The sequence below is a fragment of the Capra hircus genome, chromosome 1 (assembly GCF_001704415.2).
Source record: "Capra hircus breed San Clemente chromosome 1, ASM170441v1, whole genome shotgun sequence".
NCBI classification, from domain to species: Eukaryota; Metazoa; Chordata; class Mammalia; order Artiodactyla; family Bovidae; genus Capra; species Capra hircus.
This window is the reverse complement of record NC_030808.1, coordinates 13,893,483-13,910,345: the sequence shown is the minus strand read 5'-3', so window position 1 is coordinate 13,910,345 and position 16,863 is coordinate 13,893,483. Positions and strand designations below refer to the sequence as shown.

At 34.8% G+C, this 16,863-nt stretch overlaps 1 protein-coding gene across 2 annotated transcripts in view; it reads left to right on the top strand.

Annotated features, from left to right (window-relative positions):
• NCAM2 (neural cell adhesion molecule 2) overlaps positions 1-16,863 on the top strand; it is a 605,915-nt gene that overhangs the window by 542,883 nt on the left and 46,169 nt on the right. For both annotated transcript variants that reach the window (XM_005674756.3, XM_013966137.2), the window contains exon 15: positions 13,902-14,082. In XM_005674756.3, the coding sequence (XP_005674813.1) occupies positions 13,902-14,082 (181 nt within the window). The remainder of the gene's footprint in view (positions 1-13,901; positions 14,083-16,863) is intronic.

Below are 16,863 nucleotides of genomic sequence, written 5' to 3'. Positions count from 1 at the left end.
ACTACTTTCCAAGTGCATTATATTTTAAAAACAGTGCAATTGCTTCTTAATAGTACTCACTCCAGGGTTCTTGCCTGGAGAATCCCAGTGAGGGGGGAGCATGGTGGGCTGCCATCTATGGGGTCGCACAGAGTCAGACACCGACTGAAGTGACTTAGCAGCAGCAGTAGGTAGATGAATTTTTAACTTTTCCCACAAATCCACAATTTTCTAAGTTATAATATTGTTGCTTTTAAATTCAAACATCTAAATTTTGAAAGGTAGGAAAAAAGGGAGTTTAATTTTGAGTGGCTTATGTCAATATTTAAGTTTAGACCTCAGTTCAAGCTTTTAAATTTCTGATTGATATCCCCTTCCCAGGACCTCTCTCTGTTGTAGGTTTCATACTGGGGATGATGAACAGCTATGTGTGTCTTATGGCTAATCTGCTAGGGAGGCTCCATGCCCCCATTCCAAAACAACTCTGAATGGCTCACTAGTTTCTCTCTGATTCTAATGGTATCTTAGTAGTCAAACCCAGTGTTTTGGTTATTCTTACTTGGCCATCTGGAAACTCTTTGAAAGTAAAAGTCTCTCTGTAAGGGTCACACGCTTAAATTAGTGGAATTAAACTGGGATAAAAGAACATGAATGCAGATTGTAGCCTACCATCATGCCCCCCAAAATTTATGATGAAAAATACAGATGGATAGCAAGAACTTATAGATAACCTCAATAAAATCCCATGGCGAACTCAGAAATTCAGTAAGTTGTAAAAATATGTTTAAAGTACTCTGTGTATGTGTAATTTCTACCGAAAACTAAAAGCTATGCTTGGCTGTCTAAAGAGTTGATACTCGAAAAAGCACAAATGTTTTATTGAGTTTAACCAGAATCATTAATTCTGACTGATGATAGCAAATGTGACTTCAGATTATATCTTTTCTTCCTCTATTAGTGGTTTTATATTACATAGCATGTATATTTTTCGAATGCTATGATTTTGTTCAGCTATACAGTCAAACGTGCAAATTGCTTTTTTTTATGTTCTTTCATCCTTAGCATGCTGGCTTTTGTCTTCATATAGATTATATTGTGTACTAAGATGTTGCCCACACATCTCCATTTAGAACATGAAGAGAGCAAAAGGATGAAAAGGAGCAACAAGCTGTTTAAGATGAATTTTTTTTTCCAGCAGACTCTACACAGTTTTCAAAAGCTACATCAAGCAGAATTAGAATTATGTCTCATTAGATAGAATATGGCTCATGACCATCAATAAATGAAAAGTATTATATCTGGGAGGTGGGTCAGCTAAACATTGGCATTGTCAACATACTGTTAATTATCTTTCTCATTATAAAGGCTGTATTAATCTGCTAGGGCTACCATAACAAAATGATACAGACCAAGTGGCTTTAGCAACACAAATGTGTTTTCTCACAGTTACGAAGTCTGGAAGTACAAGATCAAAGTGTCAGCAGATTCGTTTCTCCTGAGGCCTATCTGCTTGGCTTGTAGATGGCTACCTACTTGTTGTGTCTTCACATGGCCTTTTTTTCTGTGTGCACACATCTCTTCCTCTTTTTATGAAAGTATTTCTTCCTCTTTTTATGCAAATATAAGTCGTTTTGGATTAGGACTCCATCCTAAGAACCTCATGTAAGTGTAATTACCTCTTTAAAGGCTACATCTCTTAATAGAATCACAGGGGGGGTTAGAACTTTAACATATTAATATGATGGGGTATACATAATTTAGCCTATAGCAATGCTGTCTGTTGTGAATCCTATATATCTAAAAAGACACACTATTGGCACTTTGGATGCATTACAGTGGGCCATCCAGAACTCAACCACCCATTACAGTATGTGTTGCATCTCCCAACCCCACTTACTCTATTGCAAGTATTTGAAACCAAAAATGTTCATTAGAGTATTACTATATCTGTTTAGAGCCAATAAGATTCACAAAATGGAAATAGACATTCAAAGGAAAATATATGTATATATTTGAAAACATAAATTGCCATTTAAAATGCTGCCAAAATGTATTGTCATTTCCTTAAGGAAGATTAGAATTAGTTTTGTGAGAAGTTATGTGCGGAACACACATGGACACAGTAAGTATAGTATTAAGTATAATAAGACTAGAAAATTTTTAGAGATTCAAATTTACAGCAGTCATCAGGGTATTTTACCTTTATACATAGTTGATGTAACTCAGATTAAGATTTGAACAAGCACAAGTTTTGTTTTGTTTTCTCTTTCAGTAGTAAATCTCTAGCTTCCATTGTTTAACGTTTGTTTCCCCACCTATCCCCAACCAACCTAGTATTAGCAATGCCCTGCTTTTGCCTGTTTACTCAATATGTAAGTTTTCTTTGACAATAAATGAAAGTTTTAGTTCTTCCTCAATTCCATCTCATTGCTCCTAGCCATACCTTTCATCACCATATACTTATTCTTAATTTTCATTATCCAGCTGTTTATAACTACCAAAATTCATAGATCTCTTTTTAAAGATCATAATTGAAATGATTGTTAGCATAATTTTAACAAAGCAATAATTGACTAATAATCAATTACTGGGTTACTACACTAAAGCCTACAGGTATTTTAGCAGAGAACACTGCTTTATTAAGGAAATTGGGCTTTTATGGTAAGATTTGTAAAAGTAATTCCTTACACCCTTTGTATTACAAGGAAGTTATTGCTAACTTTTAGGCCAAAAAAAAAAAAAGGCAGAAAAATATATAATCATATAAAAATGACATTTTCTGACAGTTTTAAATGGACAAATTGAAACTTACAGAATTTGAATGGCTTAGTCATGAGTATCAGTGCGAACAAAACATGAGTTTATAGTCAGAAACACTTTTGGGACAGTAAGGGCTGAGTTTAAATATGCCTGCGGAGATTATATTGTCTCCTCAACCACTCTCCCATCTTAACTCAGCTTACCTATCTACTTTGCCTCCAAAAGCAGCCATTCTGTTTCCCTTCATCTTTACCAAATCATTTAGTGGTATGCCTTCTATGGGTTTCCTAGGTGACACAGAGGTAAAGAATCTACCTGCCGATGAAGGAAACCCGAGAGATGTGAAGTTTTGATCCCTGGGCTGAGAAGATCCCCTGGAGAAGGAAATGGCAATCCACTCCAGTATTCTTGCCTGGAGAATCCCATGGATGGAGGAGCCTGGTGAGCTACAGTCCATGGGGTCGCAAAGAGTCAGACAGGACTCAGTAGTGACTGACCATGCACACATGCCTTGCACTCCAATAACACTAATATAATCTCCGTATCGCTATGTTTTTCTTTCCCTCCCTTTACCACCTCCTCCGTCCTGCATACAATCATACTCTGCAGGTCCGATTGAAAATTCTAAAATTTGGTATAAAGTTATATTCATGTGGTTAAATAATATCCCAACTTGGGAAGAAATAATTTTTTCCACATTTTCTTTCTCCATAGGTCACTTTTCATGTTAAAAACTTACATGTTCAAAATTAGGTCACTAAATGTGTAGCAGTATTTGCCTTGACATTTGCACTTATACTGAAATAATAACTATTTTAAAAATAGCTTAATTATCTCTTTTCTTTGTATGATTCTAAGCCATTTCATCTATTAATATTAGTTCCTCAAAATGAATGAATTCCACAGTGGAGTAAAGAGCAGTTGAACAATTTGAAATTTTATTTAGCTATATGCAATAGATTTTTTAATTGGACAGCCTATAGGGAAATTAAATTGGTAAATTCAGAAAGTAAGGAACATATTTATGATTTTTACTTGACTGCTTCTTTGACCCTATCTTTCAACTCTCCTGTGCACAGGACTATATGTTTTATAATCTAGGAACAACAAAATGCATATAATACATACTTTATGTGAGTGTTGACTTATAGCAGACATCATATCTGAGTATTTACACCTGCCTTTAACTGGAACAGGAACACCAATAATATTGTAATATAGAGAATGTTTAACTTCCTATAGATAATGAATCAAGAAACATTATATATTGTCCTCTAGTAGATAGAGGGGGCTTCCCTGGTGGTTCAGATGGTAAAGAATCTGCCTGAAATGCAGGAGACTAGGTTGGGTTAGAACACTGGATTGGGATGATTTCCTGGAGAAAGTTGTGGCTACTCACCACACAACTTTGTTCAGTGGCCTATTAAGAAGACAGAATTTATGAGAACAGAACTAGGGAAATAAAAACAGAATTAGATGTTTCCATGGACCCTTTGTGAAAATTAACATCTCTAATAAGTCAGTGAGATTAAACAATGTATTTGGAAAATGAAGACAAACATTAATGTCATAATGTGTATAGAAAAATTAAAGTAGTCATTTCAAGTACAGAATATTTTTATCTACTTCATATTGTAGTGTCAATAAAACTCTACATAATTAGGTAAGTTTTTTTATATGCTTTCATCAGTTTTTCACTTTTCTAACTGGATGATAGGTATCAGATCCTAACTATCACTTAATTTTGGTAAATTTAAAAAATTGCCTGATCTAAGAATGGCTATATAAAATTCGTAACATAACATCAGTTTTGAGGAATATACTTTAAGGACTAACAACAATGCTCTAGCATATGTTTCTAGGTCATAATTGACCTCCTTAACCCTGACTAAGTATCTCAATGGCCATAGGGGGAAAAAAAGATAACTTTGAAAAAAGTATTAAAACAATAAGTAGAATTGAGATTTTATTGTTCAGAGAACTTATTTTATAATCAATTGTAAATAATTTGCTTGTAACTAATTTGTAGGTTTAATTATGTTTAGGTGTGCATACTGACATTTATTTAAAGCCATCCAGTTACGCTTTGAAATATTTTCAACCATTGAAAAGCTATGGACATTCCAGTTCCAGTTCCAGTTCAGTCGCTCAGTCGTGTCCGACTCTGCGACCCCATGAATCGCAGCACACCAGGCCTCCCTGTCCATCACCAACTCCCGGAGTTTACTCAGACTCATGCCCATTGAGTGGGCGATGCCATTCAGCCATCTCATCCTCTGTCGTCCCCTTCTCCTCCTGCCCCCAATCCCTCCCAGCATCAGTCTTTTCCAATGAGTCAACTCTTTGCATGAGGTGGCCAAAGTACTGGAGTTTCAGCTTTAGCATCACTCCTTCCAATGAACACCCAGGACTGATCTCCTTTAGAATGGACTGGTTGGATCTCCTTGCAGTCCAATGGCCTCTCAAGAGTCTTCTCCAACACCACAGTTCAAAAGCATCAATTCTTCGGCTCTCAGCTTTCTTCACAGTCCAACTCTCGCATCCATACATGACCACTGGAAAAACCATAGCCTTGACTAGATGGGCCTTTGTTTGCAAAGTAATATCTCTGCTTTTCAATATGCTATCTAGGTTGGTCATAACTTTCCTTCTAAGGAGTAAGTATCTTTTAATTTCATGGCTGCAGTCACCATCTGCAGTGATTTTGGATCCCAGAGAAATAAAGTCTGACACTGTTTCTACTGTTTCCCCATCTATTTCCCATGAAGTGATGGGACCGGATGCCATGATCTTCGTTTTCTGAATGTTGAGCTTCAAGCCAACTTTTTCTCTCTCCTCTTTTACTTTCATCAAGAGGCTCTTTAGTTCCTCTTCACTCTCTGCCATAAGGGTGGTGTCATCTGCATATCAGAGGTTATTGATATTTCTCCCCAAAGAAGTCCTAAACTTTTTTGGGTATTTTTTTCTTTCCTGCTAGTGAAAATAATGATTTGTAATCATCCTTGTAGTGATAGCATCAAATAGACTAATTGTCTGAATGAATATGTATATTGATGACTCAATGTATAAGTTGGTCTATGTCATGCTATTATAAATGATCCTGTATCTAGATTAATAAATACAACAAATACTAAATATAAGGGTAAAAAACTTTTACTGTGTGAATTTTCTTTGAATGTGAGAACACAGAAGGTGATGAATAGGAAAAATTAGAACTTATTTTTCCCTCAAGACGTACCTGAATGATGGAGGGTAGAAATACATAGAGTCCAATATACAAAAATTCACCAAGCTTCAGTACCTGAAAGAAAAGCAGTTTAAATCAGCTATAATAATACTTATAAGGGGGTTGGAACCTAAAACTCTCCTAAAAACTTCTAAACCTCACATCTTTCCCAGTCACAGTGGAATGTGTGTGTGTGTGTGTCTGTGTGTGTGTAGGTGTTTATGTGTGTTTATAAATTATCCAGATTGCTAAATCACCGCTCACATTCAGAGTACCAAGCAGAGCTTCAGAGAATTTTGAGCCTTCTATAAAGTCATACAAGTACCAGGAAGTCCAGGAGTCAGAAGGTGCCTTGCACAAGAACACAAAATTTTAAATTGAGACGCATTGGAATCACAGGGAGTTTAACATTAATCGTTAGTAGGAGCTCACCTCGTCTGTTGTCCTTCCCTTTCATAATTATTCAGCCTTTATGTAAGATGATATTCACCATATACATTCTGACACTTTCAAAAGAAACTTAGTGGATTTCTCATTATGAATAAAAACAGTCAAAGAATAACAAGTCAAGTCCATAAATAATAAAGCCAAGACCCTCTATCTCTCCTTCAATCTGCTCTCTATACAGATGACGGCAAAACTTTCCCTAAATACTAATATTTTTACAGAGAGTTGAGTAGAGTTCCTTGTGCTCTACAGTAGGTTCTTATTATATATTTTGAATGTAGCAGTGCCTGTATGTCAATCCCATCTCCCAATTTATCCCTCTCTCCTCCTTTATGGCCCTCATAACCATAAGTTTGTTTTCTACATCAGTGACTTACTGTTTTTTAAATAGATTCATTTGTAGTATCTTTTAGATTCCGTATATAAGCAATATCATAGGAGATGTCTCTTTTTCTATCTGAACTATTCACTCAGTATGATGATATCCAAGTCCATCCATGTTGCTGCAATGACATTAGTTCATTCTTTTTTATCGCGGAGTGTTATTCCACTGTGCATATGTACCACATCTTTGAGCTTCCCAGGTGGCACAATGCAGGATACACAAGACATGTGGGTTCAATCTCTAGGTAGACAAGATCCTCTGGAATAGGAAATGGCAACTCACTCCCATATTCTTGCCTGGAAAATTGCATGGAAAGAAGAGCCTAACAGGCCACAGTCCATGGGGTAGGAAACAGACAGACACAATTGAGAGAGTGAGCACACACACCAAGTCTTTATTCTCTGTTGATGGATGTTTAGGTTGCTTCTATGTCCTGGATATTTTGAATAGTGCTGTGGTGAACTTTAAGGTGCATATATCTTTTCAAAGCATGTGTTTCTTCTGATATATGCCCAGAAGGGGGATTGATGGATGATAGGGTAGCTGTATTTTCAGTTTTTTAAGGATGTTTTTACTGTTCTCCCAATTAGCTTTACCAATTTACATTCCTACTGAAAGTGTAGCTGAGCTCTCTTTTCTCCACACCCTCTCAGGCATTCATTGTTTGTAGATTTTTTTTTTTTTAAGTGATGGCCATTCTGACCAGTGTGAGGTGATGCTTCCTTGTAAGAAAGAAGAAATAAATAAATAATTAATTAGAAAGAAATTACAATGAAACAGGACTATACAAAATCTATGTTGTCATTCAGTCGCTAAGTGGTGTCCAATTCTTTGAAACACCATGGTTTTCCTGTTCTTTACGATCTCCCAGAGTTGGCTCAAACTCATGTCCATTGAGTCAGTGATGCCATCCAATCATACCATCATTTGTCATCCCTTTCTCCCCTCACCCTCAATCTTTCCCACCATCAGGGTGTTTTCCAGTGAGCCAACTCTTTGTGTCAGGTGGCCAAAGTATTGGAGCTTCAGCTTTGGCATCATTCCTTCCAATGAATATTCAGGGTTGATTTCCTTTAGGATTGACTGGTTTGATCTCCTTGCAGTCCAAGGTACTTTCAAGAGTTTTCTCCAGCACCACAATTCGAAAACATCAATTCTTCAACATTCAGCCTTCTTTATAGTCCAACCCTCACATCGTTCGTGACTGCTGGAAAAACCATCAGTTCAGTTCAGTCCTCAGTCATGTCTGATTCTTTGTAATCCCATGAAGTGCAGCATGCCAGGCCTCCCTGTCCATCACCAACTCCCAGAGTTTACTGAAGCTCATGTCCACTGAGTCGGTGATGCCACCAAACCATCTCATCCTTTGTTGTCCCCTTCTCCTCCTGCCCTCAATCTTTCCCAGCATCAGGGTCTTTTCAAATGAGTCAGCCCTTCACATCAGGTGGCCAAGGTATTAGAGTTTCAGCTTCAACATCAGTCCTTCCAATGAACACCCAGGACTGATTTCCTTTAGGATGGACTGGTTTGATCTCCTTGCAGTCCAAGGGAGTCTCAAGAGTGTTCTCCAACACCACGTGTCAAAAGCATCAATCTTTCAGCACTCGGCTGTCTTTATAGTCCAACTCTCACATCCATACATGACTACTGGAAAAACTATAGCCTTGACTAGATGAACCTTTCTTAACAAAGTAATGTCTGCTTTTTAATATGCTGTCTAGGTTGGTCATAACTTTCCTTCCAAGGAGTAAACGTCTTTTAATTTCATGGCTGCAGTCACCATCTGCAGTGATTTTGGAGCCCAGAAAGATAGTCAGCCATTGTTTCCACTGTTTCCCCATCTATTTGCCATGAAGTGATGGGACCAGATGCCATGATCTTAGTTTTCTGAATGTTGAGCTTTAAGCCAACTTTTTCACTTTCCTCTTTCACTTTCATGGATTCATGTTGATGTATGGCAAAACCAATACAATATTGTAAAGTAAAAAAAATAATAATAATAAATGATAAATGGTTAAAAAAAGAAGAAGCTTTTTAGTTCTTCTTCACTTAAGGGTGGTATCATCTGCCTAACTGAGGTTATTGATATTTCTCTGCAGTCTTGATTCCAGCTTGTGAGTCATCCAGCCCAGCATTTTGCATGATACACTCTGCATAGAATTTAAATAAACAGGGTGACAATATACAGCCTTGATGTACACCTTCTTTTATTTGGAACCAATTGGTTTTTCCATGTCCAGTTCTAACTGTTGCTTCTTGACCTGCATACAGGTTTCTCAGGAGGCAGATTAGGTGGCCTGGTATTCCCATCTCTTTAAAAATGTCCACAGTTTATGTGATCCACACAGTCAAAGGCTTTAGCATGCCAATTAAGCAGAAGTAGGTATTTTTCTGGAATTCCCTTGCTTTTTCTGTGATCCAAAGAATGTTGGCAATTTGATCTCTAGTTCCTCTCCCTTTTCTAAATCCAGCTTGTGCATCTGGAATTTTTTTGTTTTTTTAAAATTTTTAATATAAATTTATTTATTTTAATTGGAGGCTAATTACTTTACAATATTATATTAGTTTTGCCATACATCAACATGAATCTGGCATGGGTGTACATGTGCTCCCCATCCTGAACCCCCCTTTGATTTACATACTGTTGAAGCCTAGCTTGAGGGATTTTGAGCATTACCTTGTTATCATGTGTAATGAGCACAATTGTGCAGTAGTTTGAATGTTCTCTGCTTGCCCTTCTTTGGAATTAGAATGAAAACTGACTTTTTCCAATCCTTTGGCCACTGCTGAGATTTCCATATTTGCTGGTATTTTGAGTGCACCACTTTACCAGCATCATCTTTTAGGATTTGAAATAGCTCAGCTGGTATTGCATCACCTACATTAACTTTGTCCATAGTGATGCTTTCTAAGGCCCACTTGACTTCACTGCCAGGATGTCTAGCTTAGGTGAGTGACCACACCATCGTGGTTATCTGGGTCATTAATACCTTTTTGGTATAGTTCTGTATATCCTTGCCACCACTTCTTAATCTCTTCCTCCTCTGTTAGGTCCTTGTCATTTCTGTCCTTTATTTTTCCCATCTTCGCATGAAATATTCCCTTGGTATTTCCAATTTTCTTGAAGAGATTCAAGTCTTTCCCATTCTTATTTTTTTCCTCTGTTTCTTTGCATTGTTCATTAAGAAGGCTTTGTTATCTCTCCTTGCTGTTGTTTGAAATTCTGCAGTCAGTTTGATATCTAAAATTTATTTGACACAGCAAAAGTAGTTCTAAGAGGGAAGTTTATTGCAACACAATCTTACCTTAGGAAAAAAGAAATCTCTCAATTAAGCAATTTAACCTTACTCCTAAAGTAATTAAAGAAAGTAGAATAAGCAAACCCAAAGTTAGTAGAAGGAAAGAAGTCATAAAGATCAGGGCAGAAATAAATGAAATAGAGATAAGAAAACAATAACCAAGACCAATGAAACTAAAAGCCAGTTCCTTGAGAAGATAAATGAAATCAATAAATCTTTGGCCATACTCATCCAAAATAAAGGGGGAGAGGGGAGACGACTCAAATCAATAAAATTAGAAAATAAAAAGGGAGAAGTTACAACTGATATCTATTTACTGATATTATGATTTTAGAATAACTTTTAAAAGTGTCTCCTTAATTGTCATATGGCCCTGCTGCCTATGTTTTGACAAAAAGGATTGCTTAAGAGAAGCTATATCAAAGTAAATGACCATTTTTTTTTTAGTAGCTGCCCTTCAACTTTTAATTGGCTTATTAATAATAGCTCTATTCAGCAAATGATCACATTAAATTACCTAAGGGAACGTTTGCAACTAGATTGTCTTAAATTGTTCCCTAGGCGTTTAAATTCTGTAAATCAGGCACTCTACAAATGCATAAATGAGATTTTGATGCCTAGGGGAGTATTTGGTAACACCCACTTTATTTTTTCTGTATTCCCTATGAATAACAATTAAGGGATTAAAAACACTCCTTGTCTAATGGTGAATGAAAAATGAAATTGATTTAAATTGGGGAAAATATTAGAGCTCCTTTTGGTTCCTTTAAGCCCTCAGTCCAACTATCTAAAATGATGGAAGGGCTTTTAATTCATCATATTAAGAGCCTCAACAATTGAGAGTTAAGTGATTGGTGATTTAAAAGTCTATCAGCCTGTCTTGGACTGATCTGGAAGTTTCACTTCAAACGCTCAGTTTTCAGAAATATTTTTGGAAGATTACCTAAAGGACATGAAGCCTATTCATCCTTCTGATTAATGAATGGTATCTTGGGGTAATCCAGATATCAGCTTCTGGCTTATTTTCTGGCTCTTTCTCCTACATCTCCATTCAAATCCAAAACAAAATTCAACTCCAAATTTCCACACAAATACTCACTTTCACCAGTATTTCACAGTTAAATAGAATTTGTACTGAATTATTGGGTAAGGGGATGCCCACTGGGGCTACTCTCTACTGCTTTGTGCAACCTTTATCCTTATCTAATTCTTTAGTCTTCCTATTTCTCACCTTGTCCTCTCTGAATTGTGTGTACATACAATTTATCAAATATTTTATATGTATTTTATGTGCTGTATATGTATGTTTGTGTTTATAAGTCATGTATCATATATGATCTAAAGTTACTTTTAAGTGGAGATTTTTGTAGTTTTTTTTTTTTTTTTGTCAATACCTATAACAATAAACGTAAAGTGGCTATTTTTGCATCTCCAAGTGGTTCTGCATCTTTCTGAGGTTTTCAATCGTTGTGCCTATTTTTGCAATTTTAAAACTTCTGTGAAGGAATCACATCTTCATTAACTCAATGAGGAAGAATGAAAAGAAAAATGGGACTGGAATTTCTTATTTCCTATTCAGTTGACATTACCTCCCCTGGGAAAACCTTCCTGGTTCCTGGACTCTCTTAATCCTTCCTGTTATTAATATGTACTCACAAAACATCTTCTTGTTTTTCAGACTTCATGTCCTCCTTCGGTGCTGGTTTGTAAAGTCTGAAATAAGTGTTGAACATTCTTGCTAACTATTGTCTTCATATTTCTAGAACAGTCTCATTACCGTACTAAAGACTGAATAATTGACAAATGAATGATGAAGAAAGCAGATGTTGGGATAATCATGGCTAGTGATACAGTTGTCCCAAACACTTAAAAAACGCACCTAGGATCCTTGCTTAAATTTACTAGTCATTTAGTGGCTTAGATGAGTTGCAAAGTTTTCTGGTCCAAATTGTTGTTTTCCAATGGCTTTTCCAATACACTTTATAACACTGGACACCAGCCTAGTCTAATTGATTTATAAGTCTTAAAAGCAAAGGAACATACCCCTTGTTTATATGATAATTCTAAGTGCTTGTCCAAAGTCGTTGGCCTCACTGTGGGGAGGGGAGTAATATCTCCTGTTTTAGATGAAACAATAAAAGAGACCAGATGATTTCCTTTATAATAAAAGTTCTGAAGAACCAAAAACAATTATAAAGAAAAGAGAATCTTAGAATGGTACTAAAGCTGTAATGAAGTCTTATCTCCTTTTGAAGGATACTTCATATTTGTATTATTGATACTGTCAATTTAATGCAATAATGAATTTAACTTCCACAATTTGATTTTAGATAATAAATCCTCAATTTTCATCATAAATGTAGAAAATGTTATTATTTTTTCTAGTCAAATAAATATTGTAAAGTATTGGCTCAAAATTAAATAATACTTGATTGAGCTGTGAGGTTAAAAAAGAATCAATCAATGGATCTGTTACTCTGTCTATATATCTATCTATCATTGTGGCTAGGTTACAGTATATTTATAAAATTACAATTCTGGTAAATTGGGATTTTCACTTGCAGTAATGGATTATAAGATATGTGATTTCAGAAAATATCATTTCAACTCTGTATAGCTATTATAGAAATAGGGCTTCCCAAGTGGCGCTAGTGGTAAAGAATCTGCCTGCCAATGCAGGAGACGCAAGAGATGTGGGTTCTATCCTTGGGTTGAGAAGATCACCGAGAGAAGGAAATGGCCACCCACTCCAGTATTCTTGCTTGGAAAATTCCATGGAAAGAGGAGCCTGACAGAATACAGGCCATGAGTTGCAAAGAGTCGAAACAACTGAGTGACATACATGCTATAGAACTACTTTCTCTTTAATGCTAATTAACTATTTGTTAAGTGGTAATGATTCTTAATGCCCTGGAATGCATAATTACTCAGTTTTCCTTATTGTTTCCTCATGACAGTAAACAGAGTCAGCTGCTCCCCTTGTTTCTGTGATAGAGGTGAGGGAGAGCAGCAGAGAGATTACCGTTTCAACACTTAACCTGTGTTCAGATTGTTAACACACGGCACAACTGAATGTATTGTTAAAGATAGCTTAACCCATTTATTATTTCAATTATTTGTGACTGTAGTCATAGTATTTTTTTCAAATAAACGGTAATTCAAATATGTCCAAAACATTTATTTTAGAAAAAGATTCAGGATTTAAGTGTAGAATGTTCAAGAATAGGATATTATTTTTTATTTTCTTATTCTAATAACCTATTTAAAGGTAATAATTTTTGTCACATGTTGTTTCATTATAAGTCTAAAACATAGTATTAAAAATGATGGTTAAAATTTTAATCTATTTAAAAAATCCAAACTTTATTTTTAATACACCTCCTCCCACGTGCCCCAAACAATAGCCTCTGGTAATTATTTAAATGGACATATTAAGCTTTTTCTATATATAGTATTTTATAGTTCCTATTTATATAATTATTAATAATCAACAAAGTGAATAAATAGCAATCAATATACGTGAAATTTTAAAAACTCTTATGGAGGTGAATTATCATTTGAATCATGAAGTATTACTTATGAATCAACACTCTTCAGCAAATTTAAAAAGCATTAAACATTTAGTGGGGAAAAACCTTAGAAACAACTTCATCTATATACAGTTTAATTTATCCCAGTGAAAGAGGAAATATCCTTTTTTGATTTTATTAAACTCACTCACTCCATTTCAAGATAAATTATTTTTTTAATGATCACAACTTTAGTGCATGGATATTTACAAAATATGTTTGTACTGACTTTGCAGAAAGATAAAGAAGATCAGTGGCTAGAGAAAAAAGTGCAAGGAAATAAAGACCACATTATTTTGGAGCATCTACAGTGGACAATGGGATATGAAGTTCAAATTACAGCTGCCAATAGATTGGGATATTCAGAACCAACAGTCTATGAATTCAGCATGCCTCCTAAGCCCAACATTATTAAAGGTAAGCAAACCATGTGCCTTCATAGGCTAAAAGGAAATATGATAGTATCTTTTATAACACTTCTGGATTTTTTTCTTGATATTGAAAACATAATTTTATAGCAGGAAGTAACATTCTATGTTTTAGTCATGGTTATTTACATGTCTTAATTACAATTTCTCAATTGCTGTTGCCAGAAAGATTGGTTCATTTGTAAATGCACTTTGAAAATTTTAGACTTTAGTGGTTGAAGTGGTAGAGAGAGAATGAGCAGAAGGGGAGGTTAGAGGGTAAAAGAAACTGTTGAAAATTAACATGAAAAATATTATTTGAGCCCAGAAAAAGCTTTTACAAAGGAGAAAACTTCTCTGCCAAACACATGGGGCCCAGTCCTCCACTTAGAGATACGGCCAAAGATAATGATGAGCCTGTTCATGCCTGACCAAGCAAGTTGTGTTTGGAAAGATAAACTCTATCACCCAATGAGGCAGAAACAACCACAGATACCCCTTAGAAAGAACAGTGAATAGAGTTTCAAAGAAGCTCAAAATGTTTCAGGCCACTCATCACTGGCAGGCTCAGCACACTGGTGACTACTTTTAATAGTTAATAGTGCTTACATCATTTTATGCTAGTGATGTTATCAAAATCTGTAGAAGGTATATCGATTTTTTTTTTTTTTTCAGATACATGCTATAGAGGTAGAGAATTTGTCCTGACTAAGTCAGTTAACTCTGTCAATGAATTGTCATATTGGTCATATTTTAATATTAATTGTTCTTTTACATATTATATTTAATATTTAATGGTAAATTCTATACATACATGTATATATACACATATATTTTTATATATCAATGAGACATCAGAACTGTATATTCATAAACATGACTTATTTAAGTCATATTATAATCGAGTATCAGTATTATTGCCTAATATTTTTGAGACTGGAAAACATAAAATTTGTCAGTTCAGTCATGTTATTCAATACTCTCATAATTTCAAATTAATATGAATTTCATTGGTATGGATTTGTTATATATCACTTTTCAATTGAAAGATTTATTCAATAATCTATTAAAAAGTAACTACTATTGCTTAGTTTAACATTAATTTATATCATAGCTTTGTATTACATAATTAATAAGTATTTCCAATTATAACTTGAAATTAGAAAGTTGGAAGTATCTAGAAATAATATGGATAGCTGGATATCTTACATTGTAGTGGCACTTTTTATAATTTATAAAGTACTTCTGCATTTATGGCTTCATTTTATTCCCGAATCTGAGTTGAGCAAGGAAGAGCTATCCTCATTTTACAGATACAGTTTTGAGAAGTCAAAGTATTTGTTTAAGATCAGAGCTACTTTAAACCATATGACAAATTCTATGTGCTTTAAGATGATACACCTAAATAAGAATAATGGTTGAATGAACTATCAAGTTTGTTGTTTCTGTGAGTTTTAAACATCAATAACTGCTACTACAGTTAAAAGGAATTACATTTGTAGTAATTATTCTCTGTGAAGATATCAGACCATGATATAAATATGATTCTTAATCTGAGTTAGAGTCTTCAAAGGAAGATTGCAAGAGTGAAATTCATCCCTGTACGTTTTTAATTTAGCTCATATACTTGGGGAGAATAATTACTTTTATCAAGATTAAAATGAATATTTTATGAAATGAAAGGCAGCATTTTAGTTATATTTTATAGATAACACACAAACTGTAAAAAAAAAAAAAATTCAGGCAGGTTACATTATACTCCCAGAGTTCTTGCTATGCTATTTTATAAGACATTGTTGTAAATAAAGTGAATAGTAAGTATAATCCAAAAAGTAAATAAAGACCAAATATATATATGTGTATATATATATGTGTGTGTGTGTATATATGTAACATATATATGTATGCAGAGAAACAAGTAAAGTATGCTATAATGCATTTACTATAAAAATTTTTATTTCGATTTTGGAAAGTCAGTTTGCAAGCACTGCCTAGAAGGAAAACAATTTATAGTTTGAACTTTGCTCATGTCAGTTAGCTTCTCTTGATGCGTATTTCCTAATCTCTGCACTAGTTTCTTCTGGTTCTGCAATGAGATTAAGATTTATTCATTCATTCATTCCAGGTATTTATTAGGGTCTTGCTTTGTGAAAAGTATGGTGATGTGTACAGAGAAATTATCTGTGAAAAGTATGAAACTGGCTCCTGTACTCAAAGACTGTACAATACAGAGGGAAGATAGACATAAATCAAGAATTAGAATAACCACCAAGTAATTACAACTAAGATATGCTGGTGCAATATGCTGCCAGGAAAGTCTTTGGCAAGTTCAGCTAGTGTATAGAGTTAGATGGGGGTTAATAAAGGATTCCCTTGGAAAGTGACTTTCTGAAAGAAACTTGTATGGAGTGAGCCTTCAAAGGAAAGAAAGAAGTTTTTGAGGGGAAAAAAAAATTTTGATTTGCTTTAAGACCTAGCAAAAGCATGGCTGGAAAAGAACCTGAAAGTGTGTGAACAAAAATAAGGATTCAGAGGTATCTGTGACCTATATAATCCAAAATCTTCTAAAAACCATATAAATAAAACAGATCCTGAAAGTCATAAGAAATCATCTGAAGCTGAGAAATTATATGAGCATATGAACATTTTACACAGATTAATCTTGTTCATCTTGGTAGAGGCAAGAGATGGATGAACATGAATACTTTAAAAAAATGTGGTTACAGTAAAAAAAAAAAAAAAAAGAGAGAGAAAAAACATTGAATAAATTCCAGGCACACTGTAGATGTAG